This window comes from Orbicella franksi, chromosome 9 (genome assembly GCF_964199315.1).
Source record: "Orbicella franksi chromosome 9, jaOrbFran1.1, whole genome shotgun sequence".
Taxonomy (NCBI): domain Eukaryota; kingdom Metazoa; phylum Cnidaria; class Anthozoa; order Scleractinia; family Merulinidae; genus Orbicella; species Orbicella franksi.
In genome coordinates this window covers 7,634,056-7,661,483 of record NC_138153.1, presented here as the reverse complement: position 1 = coordinate 7,661,483, position 27,428 = coordinate 7,634,056, and the positions used below count along the sequence as shown (strand labels likewise).

At 40.1% G+C, this 27,428-nt stretch overlaps 2 protein-coding genes and 7 non-coding genes across 10 annotated transcripts in view; 8 read left to right on the top strand and 1 right to left on the bottom strand.

The window, feature by feature from the left end:
- Positions 1-1,946: 1,946 nt before the first annotated feature.
- Positions 1,947-12,868, top strand: LOC145496485 (cathepsin O-like). The gene is made up of 12 exons (XM_081476168.1): positions 1,947-2,304; positions 2,671-2,779; positions 3,888-4,008; positions 5,273-5,315; positions 5,477-5,490; positions 6,029-6,182; positions 6,525-6,595; positions 7,483-7,527; positions 8,716-8,807; positions 9,989-10,063; positions 10,739-10,831; positions 11,708-12,868. The coding sequence occupies exons 1-12, from the start codon at positions 2,086-2,088 to the stop codon at positions 11,740-11,742; spliced, it is 1,071 nt and encodes a 356-aa protein (XP_081332294.1). The 5' UTR covers positions 1,947-2,085; the 3' UTR covers positions 11,743-12,868.
- LOC145496483 (tryptophan 2,3-dioxygenase-like) overlaps positions 10,071-27,428 on the bottom strand; it is a 28,629-nt gene continuing 11,271 nt past the window's right edge. The window contains exons 14-17 of one of the 2 annotated variants that reach the window (XM_081476166.1): positions 27,037-27,116; positions 26,681-26,771; positions 26,264-26,576; positions 10,071-10,662 (exon numbers count right to left, since the gene is read on the bottom strand). In XM_081476166.1, the coding sequence (XP_081332292.1) occupies positions 26,312-26,576; positions 26,681-26,771; positions 27,037-27,116 (436 nt within the window). In that variant the 3' untranslated portion in view covers positions 10,071-10,662; positions 26,264-26,311. Of the gene's footprint in view, positions 10,663-25,252; positions 26,577-26,680; positions 26,772-27,036; positions 27,117-27,428 lie in introns of those variants that run through there. The other variant, XM_081476165.1, reaches the window with a different exon arrangement.
- Positions 14,109-14,231, top strand: LOC145498816 (U5 spliceosomal RNA). Its single transcript, XR_014050903.1, has one exon. It is a non-coding gene; the product is annotated as a U5 spliceosomal RNA (small nuclear RNA).
- Positions 14,783-14,904, top strand: LOC145498810 (U5 spliceosomal RNA). Its single transcript, XR_014050898.1, has one exon. It is a non-coding gene; the product is annotated as a U5 spliceosomal RNA (small nuclear RNA).
- LOC145498815 (U5 spliceosomal RNA) lies at positions 15,987-16,108 on the top strand. Its single transcript, XR_014050902.1, has one exon. It is a non-coding gene; the product is annotated as a U5 spliceosomal RNA (small nuclear RNA).
- LOC145498812 (U5 spliceosomal RNA) lies at positions 17,343-17,464 on the top strand. The gene has a single exon (XR_014050900.1). It is a non-coding gene; the product is annotated as a U5 spliceosomal RNA (small nuclear RNA).
- LOC145498821 (U5 spliceosomal RNA) lies at positions 17,974-18,095 on the top strand. Its single transcript, XR_014050908.1, has one exon. It is a non-coding gene; the product is annotated as a U5 spliceosomal RNA (small nuclear RNA).
- On the top strand, positions 18,914-19,035 carry LOC145498811 (U5 spliceosomal RNA). Its single transcript, XR_014050899.1, has one exon. It is a non-coding gene; the product is annotated as a U5 spliceosomal RNA (small nuclear RNA).
- Positions 23,986-24,107, top strand: LOC145498822 (U5 spliceosomal RNA). The gene has a single exon (XR_014050909.1). It is a non-coding gene; the product is annotated as a U5 spliceosomal RNA (small nuclear RNA).

Genomic DNA, 27,428 nt, shown 5'->3' with positions numbered 1-27,428 from the left:
GTCCAGCTTTTGTATACTGTTATTTATCTTCATAACCGATCAGATAATAATCGCAAGATACCAAAGAAATCTGAAAACATACAGAATTGCAAACTCATATTAAACTATGCTTGATCGTAAAAAAGCGTGTCCTCGTGCCTTAAGGGAAAATATATAAAACTGTTTTCTTATTTCCTTGTGCGCATACTTTTATAACTTACTGAAGGTTTTCGTAACCTGAGTCAAAAGAACAGATGAGAATTATGTTCCGTTCGTTTTTATCCTTTCAACATATCTTTTGATCAAAAAAAAGGTTGTTTTCAAATGTATTGTAGGAGGTCCTTTGTCTATCTTTTGTCTCTGCCTTTTTCTTTATACGTGTTGATCAGAACAAAATCAAAATTGCAAAAAAAAAACACAAAACTGGTTTCATTGTCAAGATTAAAATAAGCCAAATTTAGACAACCTAACCCTTACAAAATGTGCAACTGTTTTATCGGTTAGTTTTAATCCAATTATAGACAGACCACAGAATGAAACAATGAAATTGGCCCAAGCGTGCTGATAACATATTTAAAATAACCTGTGAATTTGTCATTCAGCCGACATCAAAGTCCAAATTAATGTCGACCTGTCGTCCAGTTTTCTTTCAATTCTAGTTAGAATCTCGTTAATATCTGAATTAATTTTCCTATTATTACCGAGTTAGTCTGGGAGGTGGAGAAGTACAAAGTGGCCTCATGTCGATAAAACTACCTGCACGTACCGCGGTTCTGGACTTTTTGATTGGTGAAGGACCGCAACAGAGAGATGTCAAATAGTTGTCGTAAACTTAGCGCGCGCTGCACTACAATTTTGTTCCTATTTTCACAAGATTATTATTCAATTGATTTTAAATTTCAATTTAACCAAATGAACGAGATCAGGTGCCTTTAGCCTGTCATATAAAGAGAATGAATTATTCTCTGTACGAATTCAAAACAGAAGGCAGGAGAAACTATCAATTGTCAAAATCTTTGTTATCTTGCGTTAAACGTCAAGCTTATTACCTACTTTGAAGTTAAAACTTTTTTTCATTGAAAAGGTTGATTGTTCACCGTTAATGTGATCGTCATTGTGATATCTACAAACGATCTTCTTTCATATTCGATAAAAACGCCCAGGAGGAAGAGAATTTGATTAAATTTAAACAGCTTTTAGTTTGTAGTTCGAAAGTTATTTGCAGCAGTAAAGGTAGCCTGCTGGCAGGCTCTCGTACGTTGCGGCAGGTGCAAAGTCGATGAGCAGTTAAGGCCAGTGGTTTCACACTTGCACGAGAACATTCAGTTTGGAAGATTTCGGCGTGTTTAGAAAAATCCGTAATGTCAGGTCCATAATTTACGGAGGATGACTAGACCAGAAAAAAATGAGTTAACAGCACAGTATCATGAATACAATGGAAATATCATGGTATTAAAAATTTCCCATCTTTCCGCTTCAAGGAAAGACAACAACAAAAACAATTAACCGGAACGTGACTTGTAGAAATTCTGGTTTTGAGGATAAAAAGTACAAGTAAGTTTCCATCAGACAGTATGAAGCTGCGTGTAGAGACGAGTATCACATGGAGAAAATTGGTCAAAACAGCTAACCTGGTCTCGGTCATTGTCACTATTTTCCTGTAATTTGTCATGAAATGTCTAATATGGTTCAGGTACTTGTTAAGTGAAATTTACTCGTGTTACGCCCACAGACATTGCTGTATGCGGCGCTGGCCTTAGGATATAAAAACCCGTAAAGTGGACGCGTAACACAATCGCATAACTCTTAGTTCGAATATACAAAGTGACGTGCAATCGTATTAAGCAACAAAATCGATTTGTTCTGCAACAACGGTGGATTTAGCTGGAATTAGGATCAAGTTCCTCTGCTCCCTGTGAGGTTCCAACGTAGACGACGCTATTTGGGCTCGTCACGCAATCTTCGGAGTGCGTGACCGGCCATAAGGAACGCTCGGAAGTCTGGGAATGAGATGCCTCGACGATTTCTTTACGATCCTTCCATACAGAGACCGAGCATCTGTTAAGCATCACGCATCTGCTCTTGAAAGGTTCCTTAACGGAAGTCATGCCGTCTTCGAACGTATTCTTCTTATTTTGGCTAGCCCATGTGGTCTATACGCTGTCCACACAGGGCTCAACTGTGGACGAGCTGAAACGTGTTCATGTTTATAACGAAACAGACGAGGCAAACCTGCATTTGATGTTCAAAAAATATGTCCAAACACACAACAGGACATACATAAATGATCCGGAGGAATACAACAGACGTCTTTCTGTTTTTAAGGTAGTACCTTGCTTGATTGTCTTGTGAAGAAATAGTTTAAGTTGCATGTCATATGGTTTGTTTATCAGCCTGCAAATTATTGTGAAGAAAACATTGTTAGTACTGGAGTGATGTACCGTAAGGAGAGGCTCTGTTTGTAGGGTGATTAGGTTAAACTGTGCTAAATTATAAACCTTCTAGCTTGTCTGATAGCATTGATTTGAGCGAGGCAAAAAGAATGTAATGAATACTGCGCTATCATTTAAGTGGCATTAATTTTAGAGACCATTTCAGAGGGTATCGAAAATGAAAGTGAAAAGTTGCTAGTTTAATAGGGGGAAAAATGTGAACACAAATTACAGCCTTTTCCTGTCACGTTTTTTGTAGGAAAGCCTTGCGAGACATGCCAGGTTAAATGCAAGAGAGTCTGAACTAAATGGGGCAGCTGTATATGGTATAAATCAATTCTCTGATTGGACTCCTGAAGAGTTTAAAGGTGTGTGTGTGTGTGTGTGTTTTTACTGTAGTGTAATCAAGAAATCCATTACTTAATGCATTTTAGTTTGGGCCATTGTTTGAGGTAGATACTAGCTGATAAATGGCCTCTTAGTAGTAAAGTCTACACTCCAGCCCATAACCAGGGCTGCCATTAGTTAATTGAATGGGTTTCGACAAAACTCTGACCCCCTGTTGAACCCCCTTCTGACCTCCCTACTGACCCCCCAACTGACCCCCCATAAAATCAATGGGAAAAACAAAATATAGCCCAGAACTATCAATAAGGCCAATTCAAGTTCAGTAATAAATTTAGCTTGCCTACAATTTCCAAGATTCTGGGTCAGTAGGGGGTCAGTGTTTTGTCAAAACCCATTTTGAATCTTGTGTTGCCTTGATCTTTGCACCCATAAATAAATTTGTTTATTTGTACGTGAACTGTATTCATGAACAACGGACAAGTTGATCTGTAACATCAAGGGCTCATCAAACATACTCAGCCATGATAGGTGTTATACATGTAGGTTATGGCCTTTAAATATGACAGTCCCTAGTTCTCACTAAACTGTACTTTATATAGAATGGAGCAACTGGGAACTTGTATATTTTTAAATTTATACACCTCTAGGTGAGGTTGTAGTTCGTCACAAGTTAGTCTATAGGGGCTGCATCTTTTGTCAGGAGACATTTAGTCCCAGGTGAAAAAAAAAAAGGAAGGAACTTGCCTCAGTCATTTTTAGTTTTATTTTTATTTTTTTATTTTTTTATTTTTTCGTGTTTGTTGGTTTTCTTGTTGAAGGAGGAAAGTAAACCACCACTAAATACCTAGGTAAAGAATTTAATCATGGACATTGTCTCAGTCATACATGTAGTTTTTTTTACTGTACTGAATGCTGGTGGTGTAGGCTACTGTTAACTGTAACCTTAAGTGCGGACTTTAAATACATTAGGGATTAGATGGCCTCAGTAGCAGAACTTAATCCCTGTCCAGGTACTCTAGTCAACTACACTGTAAGTATATATTTAGTTAAATCAATAACATTGACAGAAATATAATACAGGTGTACACTGTATGTAGTAAAATTTTGTTGATGCCACTGCATGTATAGAATTTCTAAGAAGAGGAAGCCAGAAAGATCACAGCCTTCTCATAAACAGTTATCAAACACTTGAAGACTGCAGCTGTACATTAAAACTGAATGCTTCTGCAACACCACATAACCATGACTGGTAGGTTGTACATATGTACATGTACTTACTGCTAGTATTGTCAGTAACAAGTTGATATAATACCCTGGAGCTGCTAAATTAGTGCTAACTAAGATAGCTCCATCTTGCCTGCTCGATAGCCAATCACAGCACAGGGTTTGATTCATCTTGCCCACTCGCTGAGCTAGCCATATAATAATAGTAAGTACTGAACATTGTACCATACTGTTGTAAACTAGGGTAAACTGCTGAGTAGTGCACTTTGTTAGGCAACTTGATCCACAATACTGTGTAGTAACCTTTGATGGAATAGCATCCTATGCAGAGCAAGTAACTTTCAGTACCCCTAACTGCTTCATTTGCTAATTAGTTAGAAACTGGTTGTTAAAGAATAATTAATGATTATTGTTAGGGGTTTAAAACTGGCTAGTAAATGTTTGTTTCCTGTACAAGACCCTTCACATTGTTTCACACGGCTGTAGTCTCCATATCATAGCAATATAGGGGAGTTCACGCTTTAAGGGGCATAATGGGTAATCAGGGCAAATTTACAAAGAAGCATAGCCATAAAACAAATGTTTATCTTTATATTTCCATTCTGATTTCACATGTGGAGATGAAACATATACTGTAGATGGAGAAACCCCTTTTCTAGGTTTTCCTGCGTTTTTGAGCCAATCAAGTGATTGTTATGGGCATAGGAATTCTTTTACTATTAAAACTGAATGATATGATCAGGCATTAGCCATTCAATTCCAAAAATAACATCTCTGTTACTCTGATAAAACAATGTAAGTAGGCTAAATGCCTACACTGTAGCTCAATCTACTTAAAAATGCTAGTAAATGTAGAAAGGGGGTTTGTCTATTTACAGTAAAAGTTTTTTCTCGAAAATGAAACTCTAGAACGGAAATATGAAAAACAATGTACATTTTGCTGCTCTGTTTCTTTGCAATCTTGTCCTGATTACCCATAATGCTCCTTAGAGCATGAACTCCTCTATTGTAAGTTGAACAAGTTTACCAAGCTTAGCTACCATGAAACACTGCCTTAAGAAACTCCTGGAGCTTCTGTATCATTTTTGTTAGTTCTGTAATATTCTGAAGACGGCTCTTTATTTTAAAACAATGCTCTCTAGATTAGTGTTAAGAAAACTAGTGACAGCTTTTATCAGTCAAGTCATACATTAAATTCAAACCTTTACATGGCAAATTTAAAGAAAAATTCCAAAGCACCATGTACAATGTACAATGTACTAAGATTTTTATAAATCTATTTTGCTCAGGAGAAAAGAAGGAAAAGTGACAGCAGTGAAAAATCAGGGAAAGGTACATTGTTTTTAATCGTTACTTGTTATGTTAATTTTAAAATTGTTAGTATACATATTACATGTACCATGATAGCTGATTTAAAATTGTTGTTGCTCATTTGTTCTTCGTTGTTTGTTTGTGTTCTTTTTCATGTCCTGCTCATTATAATCATTGAACAGTGTGGAAGTTGTTGGTGAGTACATGTTCAATACATACTTTACATACTTGTATGCACCTGTAATGCCGCTGAGCAAAATATTGGGCAGGCACAACACCATCACTCTAGCTAACCCAATCAGTGAAATACTGAAATTATGCAAAAAGTTTTTAGGGCAGTTTTTAGGAGGAGGTGATTGAGGGAGCAGAAAAGGAAATGTGCATGTATCACAGGGTCCAGCAGAGATACAGCTAATATAAATAAATACTGGCGAGCACAAAACACAGTCCTTGCAGTAAACTGTAGTCGCTTATAGGTCATATGATACACTGTATATACAGTATATATGGGAAATTGTTGGCCCACCTTGATTTTGTTGAGGTCTACTTTTACCTAAATTACATAATTTAGGGTAAAGTATGCACTGGGCCAGGTGCTCCATATAATTTTCCAGAGCTTATCCCAGTTTCCAAAGCATGAAATGACTAGTCATGAGCAGTATTTGTACTCACTTCGTTCTTCCAAGTTACTGAACATGGATCATGTTCTCACTTTTTTTTTTCGTTTTAAACAGGGCATTCACTGCAACTGAGTGTGTGGAGAGCCAGTGGGCCATTGCTGGTAACTCTGTGACAGAACTCAGTGTTCAAGAGCTGATTTCCTGTTCGAGACCCAAGGGTTGTTCTGGTGGAAATACATTACTAGCTTTAGATTGGCTTCAAAAACACGTGGGTTATAAGATTAAGTGGATTTCCTGGCAAAGCTCTCTTTGCCAACACTACATGTAACTTTGTATTAAGCACATACTGTTATATCAAAGCACAGACAGGTCTCTTTTCTTCCCGAAACCCCACAAACCGCAATATAATTATAATGATATTCATGTCATGCAGATGAACTAATTCACTGTCTCTGTTATGAGAGTCCAAATATTTGTGCTTTTTTTAACTGTGTATTCAGGATAAGTAACAATTTTTCAACAACTGTGCTGTGTTTTAAGTTGCTTGAAATATTGTAATCATGTTGTCAGTCACATAAATGTAATTAAAAAACACTGTCTTTTTCTTCAGCATTACACGCTTGCTCCTGCCACTGAATTTCCGTACGTTGATAAGGAAACAACCTGCAAAAATGATCTCTTGTAAGTAGACACTCAGTCACTTTTAATGTCTCCTGATAGGAAAATAGGAGATAGTTTTCCTGACAGAGGATTTTAAATGATGAATGATGCTAACAAGACCACCTAGCATTGTAGGCATGCAATGCATACATAGTGTAATGTTGCTGTAGCCATTCACACACATTGGACCTATTATGCTAGGAGCCATAATGAGACAGTCATAGTTTATTTTTAATCATGTGAATGTGAGTGCAGTGGGCCTTTGCAGCTAATTAGCCATCACATGACCTACTTTTCATAAAATTATTGGCTGCAACTTTAAGAATGCCAGAAATGGAAAGAGCATGTCAAAAAAATAAAAATGGTCAAGTTTGAGGTCCCTAGAATTAAAGAATAAGATTTTACGATGGCTTGAATTTTTCAGAAAAAATAAGAAATTTGTATGGAAAACGTTCCATAGATATCCTCTAAATTTTCCAAAAATTCAAACTGAAGTATAAACTTACTCTTTAATGCCAGGGGCCTCAAACTTGGCCATTTTAGTCCTGAAAATTTTGCCTCATATGGTTGATATGTTCTTTTCCATTTCTGGCATTCTTTAAGTTATAGCCCATAATATGTAATATTTTAAAGAAAATTTTGGTCACATGACCCCAGCTGCCAAGGGCCTATTATGAATTTGTGCTGTGTTCATCATATTTGAAAATTCTCTAACATTGCACTTGGCCTAAAATTCTCATTTGAGAAAATGTTCATATATTATGAGTAGTGTGAATGGTACAAATCCTGTGTAGATTTTTATAAGGAAATCCGTATGTACATGAATGACCATTTTTGAGGATTTACCTTTAACTCAAATTATATATACGTGTAATATTTACCATTTTTCTTCTCCTGCTTTGAATTAGGAAAGAGAAAGGTGTAAAGATAAAGTGTGGTTGTCCAGTGTTGAAGTAAGTATTTGTGTGGACAAATGATGTTAAATTAATCTTAAAGATATCTTGATCTTAATGGTGGTCACTTATAGGAGGTTGTGGCTTATGAGAGCTTAGACCATACTGGGTGAAAATTTTGCTTCAGTAGCATATGGTAACTGCAGAAACTTACCCCATGTTTTTAAAATAATGTTTTACTCATGTGAAAAGTCGATTTCGAGAAAAAATCTGGTACTAAATTTCTGTCTCTTGTACTATTCAGGGATGCAATAATGCCACAACTCATGCCAATTTCCGCTCTACTATCTGTCAAGTGGGTGCTTATGGGAAGTTAAAAACAAAATAAAACTTCAAACTTTTAGCTCTAAAGGTAGTCATGGATACTTGCAAGATTTGGTCACTCACAAGAGGTTCCAAATATAGTGATTAGACTTGGAAAATTTTGGTATTTTGAAAGACTGGTCGCTGAGGAGAGGTCGTCGCTTATGAGACTAAGCCACCTTAAATTTTCAAAACTATAACGTGGCTCTGAACCCTACATGTATGCACATTTTCAAACTTTGCCAAAAGTTGAATTTTATCATGCTTATTACAATTTGATGATTGAAATAAAAAAATTTCACCTTGCCATTTTTGAATTATAAGCCCCTAAAGCTGTAATTAAGGGTGTTTTTAGCAGGTCATACTGTTGCTATGGTAACCTACTGTGTCACGAAAATGATAACGTGTTCACCAGTGATTGGGCAGGTTTTTTGATAGCATTTTTGTAGCATCAAGTGATTAAGAGTGGTTATTAACGACCCATCAAAATCAAAGTGCTGGAAAGTGCTTTGAGCCACCTTAAGGAAATTCGGAAATGGCATGTTCAATGTGGCCACCAAGTGAACGCCTTCTTGGTGCAAAGCAAAAACTTCAAGAGGAGCAGTAGAGACAAACTGCTTCAATCATGTAGTTGGTGCTTGCTGCAGTTACAAGGCTAACTGTGACGTAATATATCAAACACGAAAGACCGTGTCTGATCATATTTCCAAACAGCGAGGTGTTTAAAGAAAAGGTCAAACACTGTCTTGAGTGTTTGATATATCGGAGAAATAAAATCCTAAAACTCTATGCCAATATAGATCAGATTGATTTTTTTTCTGTTTAAACTTGATGCACCATTAGTGGTCATTAATGTTTGAGAATTCTGTTTTCTTGTCTTTACAGTACATCAGAGAGCACGAGGATGAAGGAACTAGTCGGTCTGCACGGTCCACTTGCTGTTAATGTTGATGCTACAATGTGGCATGATTATCTTGGTGTGTGCTAGGTGAAAACGTTTGAGAAAGGGGGGGTGAGGAGAATCGTACCCTGAGGTGTCCTCTGTAATTTGCAATGTTCACACAGCCTTAGCCAAGTTCTTAATTTCTCCCGAAACATAATTTGTGATCATCTGTGTAATAATGAACAACCGAACGTTGATGTAATAGTGTTCTACTGGGGATGTGTAGGTACTTTCACATTTGATGACTTGTAACAACGTCACGTGCTGATTCCCCCCCCCCCCCTCCCCGTTCCGAGAAGCGTTGCGTGACGACATGAATGACGTCTACGAAGGAAATTACAGTATAAACTAAAATTTGATATCGGTTAGTTTAAGGAAAGACAATGTTCATTGTAACAGTTCTGTATCTAAACGTCGCGCCACAGGAACATCACGCGATGAAATAATTTTCGTAGACTGGAGTTGGGCAAATTACGAAGGACATTACAGTATAACCTCAAATTTAATATCGGTTAGTTTTAAGAAAAGAGAGACAGACCATCACCTTTAGGTTGTGCATGATTTTTTTTTTTTTTTTTTTGGGGGGGGGGGGGTGGGGCAATAGCTTGTTAGCCTGTGTAGCCGACGTTCATTATTTGCAAAAGCACGTGAAGGGAACAAAACTGCGAGCGAGTACGAAAAATAAGTAGCAGGGGGAAGGGGTGGGATTCCTTTCCTCCCCACACCCTCTCACTTCTCCTCCTTTTTTGCTCACCCCAGGCGCGCTCGTTTTTCGTTGGCTTGCTCGATCTCTCCACCTCCGGCCTGCAAAATGGAAAGGAAACGAAACAGAAGCTTGTGGAAGAATTTTTTTTTCAAACGTAGGACCTGGATAGTAGAAAGTACTTGCTCGATTTTTCCCTCGTGGCTCCCCTCGCATGATTGTTTTTTTCCAGCAGGCTTTGTTGTGCAGGAATCGTTTTGGTTTTTTTTTTTTTCTGGAAACTGCGCAACACCTCAACACCCCACTCACCCATTCAAAAAATAACGATGCGTCCCTTACGTTGTGATAATTAGCCCTAATTAGCCCTTTAATTTCACTACTGCTTAAGTTTTGTGTATAACTGCGATGATCAATCATGTGTATATTTCTCCGCAGTTCAAATATATGATCTTTCATATATTCACTTCTATTATCCCTAACATCTGTTTGACATTGTTATGTCTATCTTATAGGTGGTATTATTCAACATCACTGTACAGACACTGATATTAACCATGCCGTACAAATCACCGGATACGACTTTAATGGTAAGCTGATGCCAGTTTTCAGTTCATACTAACCCTTAACAACAATTAGCTCCCAAAGTGGTTTAATAACTTGGCTTACTTGGCTGTAGTTACGGTCGAACCTCTCCACAATGGCCTCCTTGGGGACAGAGGAAAATGGCTGTTGTAGAGAGGTGGCCGTTATGGGGAGGTGTGGATGCAATATGACACCCGTTTTTATCGGGAGTGCAACATTTTTGTCAAAAATGCTTATTTTGGCGTATATGAAAATTAAAATATATCAATACAACAGAAACTAAATAGAAACAGAGGCTAACGTCGCGCGGTACGGATCAAGTTCGGTGACTCGGACCTTTTACAATAAAAATGGGGTTTTGTTTACCCCGTTCGTCAGTCGTTGATTAAAAACTGGCCGTTGCCGAGAGGTTATTTGGGCAGTTTGGACGAGTTTAGTGGCCGTTTCCGTTGTGGAGAGGTGGCCGTTGTAGCGAGGTTTTAAACTCTCTACATTCACATATATTTTAAAAAATAAGGGTGAATACATGGACTGTCCGCCAGGAACAAAAAAGTGTGGCCGTTGTAGAGAGGTGGAGGTTCAAGTGTACTACTTTTTTTTTGAACTGGCGGTAGCAATCCCTTTTCAGTAATACACGTTTGGTTGTTGTTGGTTACATGGAACATTTCTCTTCCTCTCAGGCCACATATGGTACTGGATTGTCAGAAACTCATGGGGACCTAGCTATGGTGATAATGGATATCTTTACATTAAAATGGGCGATAACTTGTGTGGTGAGTATTGAGTTCTTTATACAGTTCAACACCTATTCGACGGCCACTCTCGGGGAAATGGATAGTGGCCGCTTAACAGAGGTAAAAACAATAGGACTTTGATTACTGGCCGCTCATTAGGGGTTCGACTGTATAACAGGTTTAAAGGAGCTCAGTCGCGCGGTATTCTGAGTTATTTTGACCACATACAAAATTACCTTTGAATTGAAGAAAACCTGAAAATAGTAGTTAACTAAGATAGAAAAACACCAAAGAGACAATAATAAACCATAAAGTAACAAGGATGGTTGAGGATGGAACTTGAAAAATTTAGGCTAAACCTGTAAAGATTTGCAAATGGTGACGTAACTCCTTTAAGTCTCTCTCAGTTGAAGGGTTCGGATGAGCCTAATGGATAATCAGTGCAGTTCTTCAAATTCGTTATCTGTAGCAATGCATTGATATTATCAGCAGTATTTCTGCCTCCCAAGATTTGATGCTACTCCATCGAAGTTTAGTCCCAGCTTGTGACCAGGTTTCCCTAACAGATCGCTGGTACCCATTTAGAAGATTCGGAGTCCGTCAACCATTACGCCACCGTACCTCCCTAGCTGCAAATAACTGCGAATAATTGTTGATTGGGGGTCGCCATTTCATTGTCAATACAGCCTTACAATATCAATGTGTTGTCTTTTTTGACAAGTATCAAGAACGACAGCAGTGGTAGTTTGAAAGACGCGCGGTAGCAATATTAATATCTGCTCACCAATTTGCGAGAATCAGCACTTGAACAAATGTGTAGAAATCCTAGTCGACAATTGAAGTAGACGACGAAAATTAACAAATGTTAATTTTTCTGTGGGTTTTGAGGAATGTCTTTTTCTTACTATATTTCAGGTGTAGCTAACTCGCCGTCCTTTGTTGTAATATAACAAGACGAATCCTGTGTCAGCGCCAGACTCGTCCGCAGATTCTCGGCCGCTTTTTCGTTGGCATCATGGGAAGGATTTTGTTTGGCCGCATGGGTTGAAGCGAAGGCTGACCTTTTATTGTTTTTTTTTTTTTTGTTTTTTTTTTTTGTACTCTATTAGTGCGCCAAATCACGTGATGTAGTTACTAGAAACCATTTTGCTTGTAACAATAATTGTAACTGGAAGGATTTTGAACACTTTTTTTATTTAACATGTCGATTTTGTTTACGTATTTTTATGTTTTTGTAATGAAGAGCAACTGCAAGTTGAAAAGAATTAATGTACATAGTGTATTCAAGTTAACAAAAGTTGTCGGAGCGGTTTCAACTGAGTGTCGTAAAACCAGACTACTCAGCCAAATATCTCAAACCGTAGTAAAACCAAAACCAAAGTAATTGCCTGATTACTCTCCACACTCATTTAAAACCGTTCTAACAATGAGAAGTAAGAAGTATTGTTACAATTTGTAACGGAAATCTACTGGCGCCAGTTACTTCCTCCAGAGGTAAATCTATAGAAAACAGTAATAGTAACAGTAACTCGGTCACTGATACTTGCTTATAATCCATCAAATATTTTCGCTCGCGCCCGATTGCTCTAAACGCGTCACGTGACTAAATATGCGCGAGATAAAACTGGGAAATATCCAAGTGATATTCCCCAATTTTCAAAACTGTGCGTGTTACGAAAAATATAAAGAGAATCATCATGGACACAATAGCCCCCTAGCTTTTGGCCCGAAAATAGGCTCGGATATTTGTGCTTGGACATTATCTGTTCCAAGAAGCCAACAGTTTTCCAAGAGCGTAGCTCGAGGAAAACTGTGAGCTTCGAGGAACAGATAATGTCCGCGGACAAATATCCGAGCATATTTTCGCAACAAATGGAGGCTATTGTTTACATATTGTTCCGTATGTAAATTTAAAGTTACTATAAGTAAAAATCTTAAAAGATTTTAAATTAGCGAAGAAATTTAGCGTTAGCGAAAAGAGACATTTTGGTTGATTTACGCTTGCGCGTAAATTCATTTTATAATTTCTTTATTCGATGTAATTTCATAGTGAAATAAAAATATAGTTTCATCATACAGCAGCTTCGTTTTGGTTATTCCATAGTGAATGTGGCGCGTTATATCAAGATTACTTTCTTTTTAATAAGGGCGAGGCTGTTCCTTTGGGCCAACTCGATATCAAATTTTAAATCTTAGATAACACAGATCTGATATAGCCCGAGGAAACGGCAAATTTAACGGTTGGCACCGAACTTCTGAAAACAGTGGCAGTTGATAATATATCAGCTCGTAATGGTTTTCGTCTCAGTTGAAATCACTTCGGCATACAAGAACCTTCACAAGAATCGCCTGTTGAAGATGATAGCATATATAATCAGGGGAGAAAACGATTACATGCAACAAAAAATGTTCCGGCATACTAACACGAGCAAACCGCCAAATAAATAGAATTCATAAACTGTGACAAAATTTATTTCAGTTTGGTCAAGTTGGCGAAGACAAGATGTGATTTTCAGTCGAGGTTGAGTATGCTTTCTTGAACTTGGTGGGAATGAGCTGTAATAGTTTAGAACAGATCTATCCACGATATCTACCGTACTTCTTTCTTCATATTGCACGTGTTTTTTGAAAGGCCCAGGGCAATCCTTTCCGAATACACTACCGAGGGAATTAAACTGAGTGTCCCACTCTACCTTGCGCTTTTGGCTGTACCGGGAGTTCAGCTGATCTAGACCATTGAAATTTTTCGATGAGATGTTGATTTGAAGCCGCATTAGCAGTCTTGGTAAGAAATGAGGCTAACTGAAACACGTACCGGCGAATTTATCGCTCGTGCTATCGGGCTTATTTAATCGGGACGGTGTATTGGCGCGTTAACGTTTGACCAAAGTGGCGGTCTAAAGCACCTGCGCGCGGCTCTAATCAAACAAGCCGTCCGTTTCGGAAGCCGCCACAAATTTTCACGCTTCAGGCCCAAATTTCCGCCTGCGGCAGAAACTGCAACCGACTGATCCACTACTGACAATTTTATTTTTCATAACGTTTTAACTACGGACAATCAAAATTGGGAAAACAGAGCAAGATTAAAACCTAGGATTATCAAAATCATTTATTGTTTTATGATTTTCTTTTTTATCCAACTAAAAGAACACCTTTTTCAAACAAAAATGGAAATCAATGTGATGATTACAATGTAACTCGTAATAACTTTCTTTCCCTCTATGCCCATGCGTATTATTCAGCGTGACAAGATGGACTCTCCCACAGGTTTTGTTTCGCCATGTTCAACAAACCGCTTTCGTCTTTACCAATCAGTTCACTCTGGTTTTCCTTCATCACGCACAAATCTTTCGCCTTTTACTAAAGATTTCCGTGGGGGAGAGCAATTCGAATGAGTCTATAGACTAATTTTTTTGCCGCCCTGCCTTTTGACGGGGTACCTTACTAACAAAGAGAATTTACTCATAGTCCCGCGGAGGGAGATGTGAAGTTTCCACCTCTTCAGCAAGTAACTGCTTCAGCAGACGATGAGTCGTCCTCGAGTCATGATCATGAGGCTCTTAATGTAGAAGGAATGGTGAAAACAGATCATTGAAGTCGTCTGGCAGTAAACTTAAAGACGAACATCGAAGGCTTCACTTCAGAGTTTAAAAAGTATCTGCATGTTTGACTTTCTCGGCTTAAAAAAAACCAGCAGCCAAAATTGGCTTTGGGAATGTGAGCTTAAGCTCTACTGCTTGATGAAGAAAAACAGCGGAACAAAAGGACCAGGCAATCATAACACATTGCTTTCGTGAATTCATTTTTGGTGAGCAAAGGCATTTCGAACTAAACATGGAAAATTTATTCGAAAGTTGCATTGTTACATGTACTTCCCATGAGGTCTGCTTTACCGATGCGCATTCTTATGAGTAGGTGTCATAAGATTGACTGTCCCACATGTTTTGTAAAGCGACGTTTAATATCAAGCCTTGTCTGTTTCATATCATGTAGCTCTGGTTTTCCTTCAGCACGTATAAATCTTTCGCCTTTTACTAAAGATTTCCGTGGAGGAGAACAACTCGAATGAGTCTATAGACTAATTTTTTGTCGCCCTGCCTTCAGGCGGGGCACCTAATTGAAAAGAGGTAAGCAGTGTTAAAACACCGATTGCATGGTAACAGCTGAATATGACGACGTCAGACAGAATCGATAGACGTAAAACTTCTACGTTTAATAACAACAGTGTGCGCCATCTTGTTAGTTGTCATAAGAACTTTCATAGAGTAAAGCTGCACTGACTATGAGGATATAAATACACTTTCTTCGATAGCCTGCGAGTAGGTTCTTCGCTGGGAAAGAAAGAAGGGTAGGCGGGCGTGCAGGCGGGCTCTTCTTCCCGTTTTCCTTTCGATCATTTTATTTCCTCTCGAAAAGCCTGCTCACAACCCCCTTTCTTGGCCTGTTAAGACATTAGATGCTCGATGGTTGAATATTCATTGTTCTCACATTCAGCCAGGTCATTTTGTGTTCAATTTATAAAAACAAAACAAATTTCGATTACACTACTGAGTGTGCTAAATTAACGGAGTATTTCCTTAAGCTGCGCTAGAAACTAACGAATTTAAATCTCTAAAAGACGGTTTGAAAAATAGAAATCTGTAAAAGAATCGAGTCTGACCAAACCTGTATCAGTTTAACGTTCTGGCGCGTGCCGGAATGCCGATCAGGTGGGCCTAGACGCCGTGGCAATAAGTCCGCGCGATTCGGGAAATTTACTGTTTCCCGATTTCGTCCATAAAAACGCAAACCGCACAAAAGTGTCATTAAAAAAAGCTAAGTTTCCCGCAGTGCCGTCCCTGTATACAAGCTAAGTCATCCGTTCACGAAATGTTTGTTTCCCAAAATGTTTTCCCTACGTACTGAAAGTCAAGTCGGTCCAAACTAGCAAGACAACGTTGAAACTGGGATTGTCAGAATCTGTCGCTACTCTGATTTCGTGCATAAGTTCATTTTTTTAGTAAACAAGCCAAAATACATTTTCCGACCAAAACATGAAAAAATATTTATATATAGAAAAGTGCAATGCAACTTTCAATAATGTCCCCTTTACCGAGGCGCATGCTTTGAAGTAGGTGTCTTTAATCGAAACAGACTGTCCCATATGTCTCGTAGAGCGACGTTAGATAACGCGCCAGGTCTGATCATTGTTACGCAGCTCTGGTTTTCCTTCAACACGCATAAATCTTTCGCCTTTTACTAAAGATTTCCGTGGAGGAGAACAACTCGAATGAGTCTATAGACCAATTTTTCGTCGCCCTGCCTTTTGGCGGGGCTCCTAAAGACAAACAATAGACTGCAAGGCTGATACTACGTGAAAAACGTTTCGAGACACCAACATGACAAGAACCGATAAAGTAGGATCGCAACGGTGGACAGCTGTTTCGCTCTTCTTGGGGCTCGTCAGCACTGTGTAGCGAAGATATGTAACGCCAGTCCAACAGCCAACGCACATAAATTGCAAAATGACCCGTTCACTATATCAAGTTCCGTACTTTGAACTCACTTGCGCGCCGAAACACGCGTTACCACATCACGTGTTTCGGCGTTTATCGTATGCGGTCCCTTGCAGTTTCTGGTCGCTCCTAAAGAGTAGATAACTTTACAACTGCTATGGGTAATTGCTATGGTAGCATCTGTACATGAAAAAATTCGACAGAATTGATAAACGTAAGACTGCAACAATCAATAGCAACATTGTGAACACAATCTTTTGGTTTGTAATGAGTACTTTTTGAGGAGTTATCTTCTCTGGACAAGAGAATTCAAAACGGGTGGGCAGGCTAGCTCGTCTTTCATTTTTCCTTTCCCTCTTTCTTACCCCAATAAGAACCTGCTGGCAGGCTACTTTCCTGACTTCTTAATACGTTAGATATTCGCTAGGTGAATATTCATTGCACATACATTCTGATTACACTACTGAGTGTGTTAAATTGGTGTGTGTTTCCTCTCCAGGATTGACTCTCCTTTAGCTCCATTAAAAACAAACATTTCAAATCACCAGACGACACTGAAGAAAAAAGTTATCGATCAAAGACGTGAGGCCGACTGATTTAGTATTTAACTTATTGGCGCGTGTGAATGCCGATCGGATGCGCCCGCGACTCCAATCCAACAGGACGGCGCGTTTCGGGGAAAATACTGTGAATCAATTTTGTGACTGAAGAGGCGAACCGCTAAATTAAAGCGAGTCGAAAAACTCAGCTTTTTCGGTCCTGCAATGTGCTCCCTGTATAAAAAAAAAACTCAGTTATATCCTAAAACAGGGCGAGATTGAAACTAAGATTGTCAAAATCACTACTCTACTTTCGTGAGTTCATTTTTTAGCGAGCAAGAAAAGAAAAAGCATTTGCAAAGTAAATATGGAAATTAATAAGGAAGTTGCAAGGTAACTAACAATGATGTCCGCTTTACAGATGCGCATGCTTTGAAGTAAGTGTTATAGAGAAGATTGTCCCACATGTTTCGTAGAGCGATTTGAAACAAAGCGCCTGGTCTGTGCAGTGTTTTGTTGCTCTGGTTTTCCTTCAACACGAATAAATCTTTCGCCTTTTACTAAAGATTTCCGTGGAGGAGAACAACTCGAATGAGTCTATAGACTAATTTTTCGTCGCCCTGCATATAGGCGGGGCTCCTAATTAAAAGGACTTAAATCCTAAAACTGCTAGCTTGTTGCTATGGTAGCACCCGGACATGATGAAGTCCGAGAGAATTGATAAATGTAATAACTGCAAAAATCAATAGCAACAGTGAGAACACAATGTTGTGGCTTGTCATGAGAGCTTTCAAAGAGTTATCTTCACTGAAGAAGAGAATACAAAAAGAGCGGGCAGGCTCTTACGAAACGTTTTGTTTCCCAAAATGTTTTATTGAATAACGACTGTCAAGTCGGTCAAAACTGGACAAGATTAAACTAGGATTGTCAAAATCACTCCTCTGATTTCGTAAGTTCATTTTCTAGTGAGTATGAAAAAAACATTTTCCAAAGTAAACATGGAACTTCATACGAAAGTTGCAATGTAACTTACAATACTGTCCGCTTTACCGATGCGCATGCTTTGAAATAAATGTCATAGAGCAGACTGTACCACATGTTTCATTGAGCAACGTTGGACAAAGTGCCTGGTCTGTACTGTGTTATGTAGCTCTGGTTTTCCTTCAACACGAATAAATCTTTCGCCTTTTACTAAAGATTTCCGTGGAGGAGAACAACTCGAATGAGTCTATAGACTAATTTTTTGTCGCCCTGCATTTTGGCGGGGCACCTAACTGTAAGGAGGTAAGAATCTTAAAACTACTGGCCTGTTGCTAGAGAGCTTTCAAAGAGTTATCTTCACTAAAGAAGAGAATACAAAACGGGCGGGCGGGCTGTTCTTTCATTTTTCCTTAACCTCTTTCTCTCCCCGAGAAAAACCTGCTCGCAGACTACTTTCCTGACTTCTTAATACATTAGATGTTAATGATGGCCATTTGAGAAACGAAAACATATTCGATTTTGATTGCACTAAAAAGTGTGTTATATTAACACAGTGTTTTCGCTCCGAGATTGTAAACATTTGACTTTCCTTTAGCTCCGCTATAAACAAACAGTTCAATTCACCAGGCGACAGTTTGAAGAAAAATTTTATCAATCAAAGAAATGAGGCTGACTGATTTAGTATTTAGCGTATTGTCGCGTGTGAATGCCGATTAGATGCGACGGCAATCAAACAAGTCAGCGCGTTTCGGAAAAAAAATACGTACTGTGAATTAATTTTGTGACTAGAAGGTAAACCACAAAATTAAAGCGTGTCGAAAAACTCGGCTTTACCTGCAATGCACCATACAAACCCAGTTATGCTAAAACTGGGCAAGATTGAAACTAAGATTGTCAAAATCATTACTCTGTCGCTCGTGAGATCATTTTTTTATCAAGCAAGAACAAAAAAAAGCACTTGCAACTAATACGAAAGTTGCAAGGTAACTTACAATAACGTACGCTTTACAGATGCGCATGCTTTGAAGTACGCGTCATAGAACAGACTGTCCCACATGTTTCGTAGAGTGACGTTACACAAAGCGCCTGGTCTGTACAGTGGTAAGTAGCTCTGGTTTTCCTTCAATACGCAAAAATCTTTCGCCTTTTACTAAAGATTTCCGTGGAGGAGGACCACTACGATGAGTCTATAGACTAATTTTTTGTCGCCCTGCTTATCGGCGGGGCACCTGAGTTAAAGAGTTAAGAACTTTACAACCGCTAAGTGGTTGCCATGATAGCACCTGTTCATGAAGAAATCCGACAGAATTGATAAACGTTCGCAGACTGAAACAGTCAATGGCAACAGTGTAAACTCAAATTCGTAATTTGTCATGAGAGCTTTCCAAAGGTTATCTTCACAGAAGAAGAAAATACAAAACGGGCGGGCAGGCTCTTCTCCATTTTTCCTTTCCCTCTTTTTTCCCCGAAAAGAAACTGCTCGCAGAATACTTTATTCACTTCTTAATACGTTAGACATTCGTTCGGTAAATGTTCATTGCTCTCACTTTCCCCAAGGCCTCAAATTCTGATCCATTTCGGAAAACAAATTCGTATTCCGACTACCGTACAAGCTGGTGTGGCATACCACTAAAAATTGCTGTGGCACACCACTACAAATTGGTGTGGAACACCTCTACAAATTGGTGTGGCACACCACTATAAATTGGTGTGGCACACCACTACAAATTGCTGTGGCACACCACTACAAATTGGTGTCGCACACCACTACAAATTGGTGTGGCACACCTCTACAAATTGCTGTGACACACCACTACAAATTCGTATGACACACCACTACAAACTGGTGTGCCACACCACTACAAATTGATGTAGCACACGACTACAAATTGCTGTGGCACACGACTACAAATTGCTGTGGCACACCACTACAAATTGGTATGACACACAACTACCAATTGCTATAGCACACCACTACAAATTGGTTTGGCACACCTCTACAAATTGCTGTGGCACACCACTACAAATTAATGTGGCACACCACTACAAATTGCTGTGGCACACCCCTAAAAATTGGTGTGGCACACCACTACAAATTACTGCGGCACACCACTAAAAATTGGTGTGGCAAACCGCTACAAATTGGTGTGGTACACCGCTACAAATTGCTGTGGAACACCTCTACAAATTGGTGTGGCACACCGCTACAAATTGCTGTGGCACACCACTACAAATTGCTGTGGCACACCGCTACAAATTTATGTGGCACACCGCTACAAATTGGTGTTGCACACCGCTACAATATGGTGTGGCACACCACTACAAATTCCTGTGGCACACCGCTAGAAATTGCTCTGGCACACCACTACAAATTGGTATGGCACACAACTACCAATTGGTATAGCACACCACTACAAATTACAGTGGCACACTACTACAAATTGCTGTGGTACACCACTACGAATTGCTGTGGCACACCACTACAAATTGGTGTGCCACACAACCACAAATTGGTGTCGCACACTAATACCAATTGCTGTGGCACACCACTAAATATTGGTGTGGCACACCACTACCAATTGCTGTGGCACACCCCTAAAAATTGCTGTGGCACACCACTAAAAATTGCTGTGGCACACCACTGCAAATTGGTCTGGCACACCTCCACAAAATGGGGCGGCACACCACTACAAATTGCTTTAATTGGTATAGCACACCACTACAAATTGCTGTGGCACAGCACTGCAAATTGCTGTGGCACACCACTACGAATAGCTGTAGCACACAACTACAAATTGGTGTGTCACACCACCACAAATTGGTGTGGCACACCAATACAAATTGCTGTGCCACACCTCTACAAATTGGTGTGGCACACCACTACTAATTGCTGTGGCACACCCCTAAAAATTGCTCTGGCACACCACTGAAAATTGCTGTGGCACACCACTACAATTTGGTGTGGCATACCACTACAAAATGGAGTGGCACACCTCTACAAATTGGGGTGGCACACCACTACAAATTCGTGTCGCACACCACCACAAATTGGTGCGGGCCACCACTACAAATTAGGCTGGCACACCACTACAAATTGATGTGGCACACAACTACAAATTGGTGTGCCACACCTCTACAAATTGGTGTGACACACTCTTACAAATTGCTGTGGCACACCACTACAAATTGCTGTGGCACACCACTACAAATTGCTGTGGCACACCACTACAAATTGGTATCCACACCACTACAAATAGGTGTGGCACACCACTACCAATTGCTGTGGCACACCACTAAAAATTGCTGTTGCACAGCACTACAAATTGCTGTGGCACACCACTGCAAATTGGTGTGGCACACCAGTACAAATTGGGGTGGCACACCTCTACAAATTGCTGTGGCACACCACTACAAATTGCTGTGGCACACCACTAAAAATTGCTGTTGCACAGCACTACAAATTGCTGTGGCACACCACTGCAAATTGGTGTGGCACACCAGTACAAATTGGGGTGGCACACCTCTACAAATTGCTGTGGCACACCACTACAAATTGCTGTGGCACACCACTACAAATATCTCTGGCACACCAATACAATTTGGTGTGGCACACCTCTACAAAATGGAGTGGCACACCTCTACAAATCGGGTTGGCACACCACTACAAATTGGTGTGGCACACCACCACAAATTGGTGTGGGCTACCTTTACGAAATGGAGTAGCACACCACTACAAATTGGTGTGGCACACCCCGACAAATTGCTTTGGCACATCACTTCAAATTGCTGTGGCACATCACTACAAATTGCTGTGGCACACCGCTAAAAATTGGTGTGGCACACCACTCTAAATTGGTGTGGCACACCTCTACAAAATGGGGTGGCACACCTCTACAAATTGGTGTGGCACACCTCTACAAATGGCTGTGGCACACCACTACAAATTGCTGTGGCACAGCACTACAAATTGCCGTGGTGCACCGCTACAAATTGGTGTGGCACACCTCTACGAAATGGGGTGGCACACCTCTACAAATTGGGGTGGCACACCACTACAAATTGGTGTGGCACACCACCACAAATTGGTATGGCACACCACTACAAAATGGAGTCGCACACCAGTACAAATTGGGGTGGCACACCACTACAAATTAGTGTGGTACGCCGTTACAAATTGGTGTGGCACACCACTACAAATTGCTGTGGCTGACCACTGCAAATTGGTATAGCACACCACTACAAATTGGTGTGGCACACCTCTACAAATTGGTGTGGCACACCCCTAAAAATTGCTGTAGCACACCACTACAAATTGCTGTGGCAAACCACTCCAAATTGGTGTGGCACACTTCTACAAAATGGGGCAGCACACCTCTACAAATTGCTGTGGCTCACCACTACAAATTGCTATTGCACACCGCTACAAACTGCTTTGGCACACCACCACAAATTGCTGTGGCACGCCACTACAAATTGCTGTGGCACACCACGACAAATTGGTATTGCACACCACTACAAATTGCTGTGGCACACCGCTACAAATTGCTGTGGCACACCGCTACAAATTGGTTTGGCACACCACTACAAATTGCTGTGGCACACCACTACAAATTGGTTTGGCACACCTCTACAAATTGCTGTTGCACACCACTACAAATTAATATGGCACACCACTACAAATTGCTGTGGCACACCCCTAAAAATTGGTGTGGCACACCACTACAAATTGGTGTCGCACATCTCTACAAAATGGGGTGGCACACCTCTACAAATTGGTGTGGCACACCGCTACAAATTGCTGTGGCACACCACTACAAATTGCCGTGGTACACCACTACAAATTGGTGTGGCGCACCTCTACAAAATGGGGTGGCACACCTCTACAAATTGGGGTGGCACACCGTTACACATTGGTGTGGCACACCACTACAAATTGGTGTGGCACACCACTACAAAATAGAGTGGCACACCACTACAAATTGGTGTTGAACACCACTACAAATTGCTTTGGCACACCTCTACAAAATGGTGTGGCACACCTCTACAAATTGCTGTGGCACACCACTACAAATTGCTGTGGCACGCCATTACAAATTGATGTGGTACACCACTACAGATTGCTGTGGCACACCTCTACAGAATGGTGTGGCACACCACTACAAATTGGTGTGGCAAACCACTACAAATTGCTGTGGCAAACCACTACAAATTGCTGTGGCACACCACTACAAAATGCTGTGGCACACGTCTACAAATTGGTGTGGCACGCCCCTAAAAATTGGTATGGCACACCACTACAAATTGCTGTGGCACACCACTACAAATTGTTTTGGCACACCGTTAGAAATTGGTGTGGCACACCACTACAAATTGCTTTGGCAAACCTCTACAAATTGGGGTGGCACACAAGTTGCTGGGGTACACCACTACAAATTTGTGTGGCAGACCACTACAAATTGGTGTGGCGCACCACTACAAATTGGTGCGGCACACCTCTACAAATTGGTGTGGCACACCTCTACAAATTGGTGTGGCACACCTCTACAAATTGCTGTGGCACACCACTACAAATTGCTGTGGCACACTGCTACAAATTGGTGTTGCACACCACTACAAATTGATGTGGCACACCTCTACAAACTGGTGTGGCATGTGTTTCCTCTCCAGGATTGACTTTCCTTTAGCTCCTCTGAAATCAAACATTTGAAATCACCAGACGACAGTGAAAAGCGTTACTATAAAAGAAATGACGCCGTCTGATTTAGTATTTAGCGTATTGGCCTGTGTGAATGCCGATCGGATGCGCTCGTGACCCTAATCCAACCAGTCGTCGCGTTTCGTGAAAAAATACTGTGGATCGAATTTGGGACTGAAAAGACGAACCGCTAAATTAAATCGTGTAGAAAAACTCGGCTTTTCCTGCAATGCGCTCCCTGTATACAAACACAGTTATCCTAAAACTGGGCGAGATTAAAACTAAGATTGCTCTGCTTTCGTGAGGACATTTGTTAGGGAACAAGAAAAAGAAAGCATTTGCAAACTGAACATGGAAATTAATACGAAATTTGCAAGGTTACAAGCAATCATGTACGCATGCTTTAAAGTATCATAGAACAGACTTTCCCACATGTTTTGTAGAGCGACGTTAGATGAAGCGCCTGGTCTGTACAGTGTCACGTAGCTTTGGTTTTCCTTCAACACGTATAAATCTTTCGCCTTTTACTAAAGATTTCCGTGGAGGAGAACAACTTGAATGAGTCTACAGACTAATTTTTTGTCGCCCCGTCTTTTGGCGGGGCACCTAACTTAAAAGAATGAGTTTACTTAGAGTCTGATGGGAATTTTGAAGTTACCACCATTTCAGCAACTGCTTCATCACACGGCAAGTCGCACTCTTAGCTTGATCATGAAACTGTTAAGTTATTTTGGTCATATTTGAGCAGCTTTTACGGGAATTCGTACGAATTATTGGCGCCTAGTTCCCTCTCCATTAAGCCACCACGCAGAAGACCAGCATGACAAAAGTGATTCTTTGTTTAGAAGGTCTGCATGAGTTTACCAGTTAGAAGTTAAGTTATTTCTCAGCTATCGTTAACATTTGAGCTATTATGAACTGTCACTTGCCGAGCAGTGTCGAATAGCATCCGACGATTTCCGATTTTATTTTACTCGGACAACACACTTAGCTATGGTCACGGCGCGTCCCATAGACTTGATAAGCAGTCTACAGGACGCACCAGCTAGTTCACAGGTGCGCCATGAAAATAAAATAACGAAGTAAAAATGTGTGCAAATCCTGGTTGGTTCTGCTTTCATTGTGCACTTGCTTTTAATAATGGTTTCTGAGCATGCGTAGATTTAGTAACCGCTTGTGACTGATGTCTAATGCTGCTTCACCTCTCTATTTCGCCCAGAGGTCTCTTGATACTAACGAAAAGGGTTCGCGGACCCTGGAAAAGTTTGTAAGGTGACCTTTAAGCCTCGTCTATTCGAACACTTTTTAAGTGACAATTCTTATTTGCTTGTGTAGAGGAGAAAAATTGGCCAATTTTCATGTGATAAATATATTTGCTGTAAAGCTGCCGTGTTAACTTTAGAACTTCAAAAAAGTTCAAAAATTGTGCAAAATTGTTGTTTATAGTGGACAATGCGCTTAGCTACACTTAGCTAGTTCACAGGCATGCCGCTTAAAGTGAAAGAAAGAAACACTTCAAATAACCATAATAGGCTTTAAAATCCCAACTAGCAGGAGGCAGACCAGTTGGCTATTTACAAACATGACCAAGGAGTTGAACTGGGGCGTACCGAGAAACAACTCCAGCTTGGTGGTCAGGGCAGCACTTGAACCCGCGACCTCCGGATTTTGGGAGTATAGCCTGGGTGGTCACGTAATTTCAGTAACGCTAGCCAGGCAACAAATAGTATGTAAAGTAACTCTTCCACAGTTAAACTTTGGCCAAAAACGACCTTTTAGCCCTTTATTTGTTATTAAATACAATTGAACATCAAACAGTTATTTTTAAATCTAAATAGTACACAAAATTCGTTACTTCAAGTTTTACCAGCAAAATGCTTCTGTATTGAAAATATTTCTTAAATATAAACATTGTTGTAAATAGGTTCCAAATGTTTTGGCAACGCGTCTGTGTTGGTGTTACCTAATGCTTGGCCAATCGTACCTTTCCTTAGAAACGCAGAAAGTCACGTGTTTATAAAGCTACACGTGGGGCAATGCGTGTCTTTTGATTGGCTCAGCCTTGAGGATGCCAACAGAAAGGGATGTATGGGTAGACACGATACAATGTATCTTTACTCTACTGGGCCCGGTTGATTAAAGAACGATAAAGTTAGTCCACGATTAGCGTTGATTTTGATGGCAATAAAATTGGGAAACTCTCACTATAGGTTCTCTGATTTTTGTTTTGTTTTGGTTGTTCCCTCAGTTGTCACTAATCTCAAACTCTTAATTTGAACTCTTCTAATCGTGGTTAGTGTGAATCCGCTCTGAAACAACCCGGCCTTTGCGTATAAAAGCGAAAGCCCTTGAGAAAATTACTTAAAAGTCGCTTCAGTCGTTTTACAAACTATTCTAGCATTTAACAAATAGTGAAAAAAAAACATTGCAAGAAAAAAAACAACACACGATACAAATTAAATTCGATGATGCAACAGTCGTAAAAAGCCGTAGGAAAATAATATCGACCAAGCTTATAAAACAAATTCTATTTACATTACTGACGAAATGAACTAATCTAGTCAAAATTGTCCTTTAAAATGAAGGATTTCGTTAAAGAGAAAAACGGTAAACTGTTGAAAAAAAAAAACAAAATTATCGAGGACATGTCGACAAGTATATTTATGGATCTCTGAAAAACATTTCTAATTTCTTAGAGTTGATTTACCAACTACATACATTATAATTTTATCTCTTAACTATGCTACTTTTTTTTTTTGACTTTGTCACTATCATTTTTATCTTGTTACTGAAAATCGTTTATTATAAACTAGTTGCTGGTTTCTTCGCCTTTGTCGGTGTCGACAGTTGGTGTGACTGTTATGCCGGCGTTTTTAACCAAGGAGGTGAGCAATGACACCTGATCTTCCTCACTGCTGTCGCTGAAGTGAGCACTGTCACTGTCGTACAGACGGCCATCCACCAGAGCAGTGCGCAGGCGCACCTTCATGGACGAGCTGAGTGGTGGGATTCGGTCACGTGGTATCAGGAAGTTAGACAAGTTAAACAGGTCCACAAATACCTTGTAACGATCGCTAGGAATTTAATGGCAAAACTCTGATAAGAAAAGGGCGGAGGGTAGAGAAAAATGCTCTGAGTTTTGATTCATTGCTATGAAGCAAAATGTTTGCAGACTAACCTGACCGTGGACCTAAGGTACTGGTACCCAGACGTGCCGCCAGTGCCCATTTTACTGCCAATCATTCGCTGCACCATCATCAAATGATTGTCTGCAAAGCAACAACAGCGGCTTACTAAAATGCCAACAATAGGTCCACTGTGCGTACATATGTCGACTGCTTTCAAGTCGGGTGACTTTTATACCTTTTCGTGACAAAGTACACGTCCAGCAGCTACAGTTGAAGGTAAGAACCTTCTTAAACTAGCTTAGCTATCTCCGACAGTTAGAACCATTGAACCACTGCGGTAAAGAATTTTGGCCTTTGCAAGTAAAACGTTTGCACTAACGATTCAAGCAAAATCATGTAAACTTACATCGCCACTTGATCAAATGCGAGTCAATATCCATCAATAGTTGAAGAATCTGGAACGGTTGGTTAAATCGAGGCTCGTCACTGCAGAAGTAACAAGGATGCAAAGTTAGGCCACTGGAAAAAAAGTACACAATTTTGGGACACTTCATAAAGCAAACGATTTGTTACATAACGCCGAAATATTATCCGAATGGTTTGTAAAAGAATGTCCGGAAATTTAAGTAATCCCTGGATTAATGTATCTGGACTACCACTTTCAGGGAAAATTTCGTTCTTGCCGTTTCTCCGCCAGAAAATTGACAAACGTGCTAGCAGATTCTTGCTCCTGTCGCTAAAGGTAAAGTTGGAAAGTCTGTCAGTAGCAACCCAGTACATCCATCGACCTCAATCCAA

Bases quoted from the DNA above. Each gene is read 5' to 3' on its own strand.
- LOC145496485 (XM_081476168.1), top strand. From the start codon at position 2,086: ATGCCGTCTTCGAACGTATTCTTCTTATTTTGGCTAGCCCATGTGGTC. The intron at 7,528-8,715 runs GTAAGTATTTGT...TTGTCTTTACAG, and splicing joins TGTGGTTGTCCAGTGTTGAA to TACATCAGAGAGCACGAGGA. The intron at 10,832-11,707 runs GTGAGTATTGAG...ACTATATTTCAG, and splicing joins AATGGGCGATAACTTGTGTG to GTGTAGCTAACTCGCCGTCC.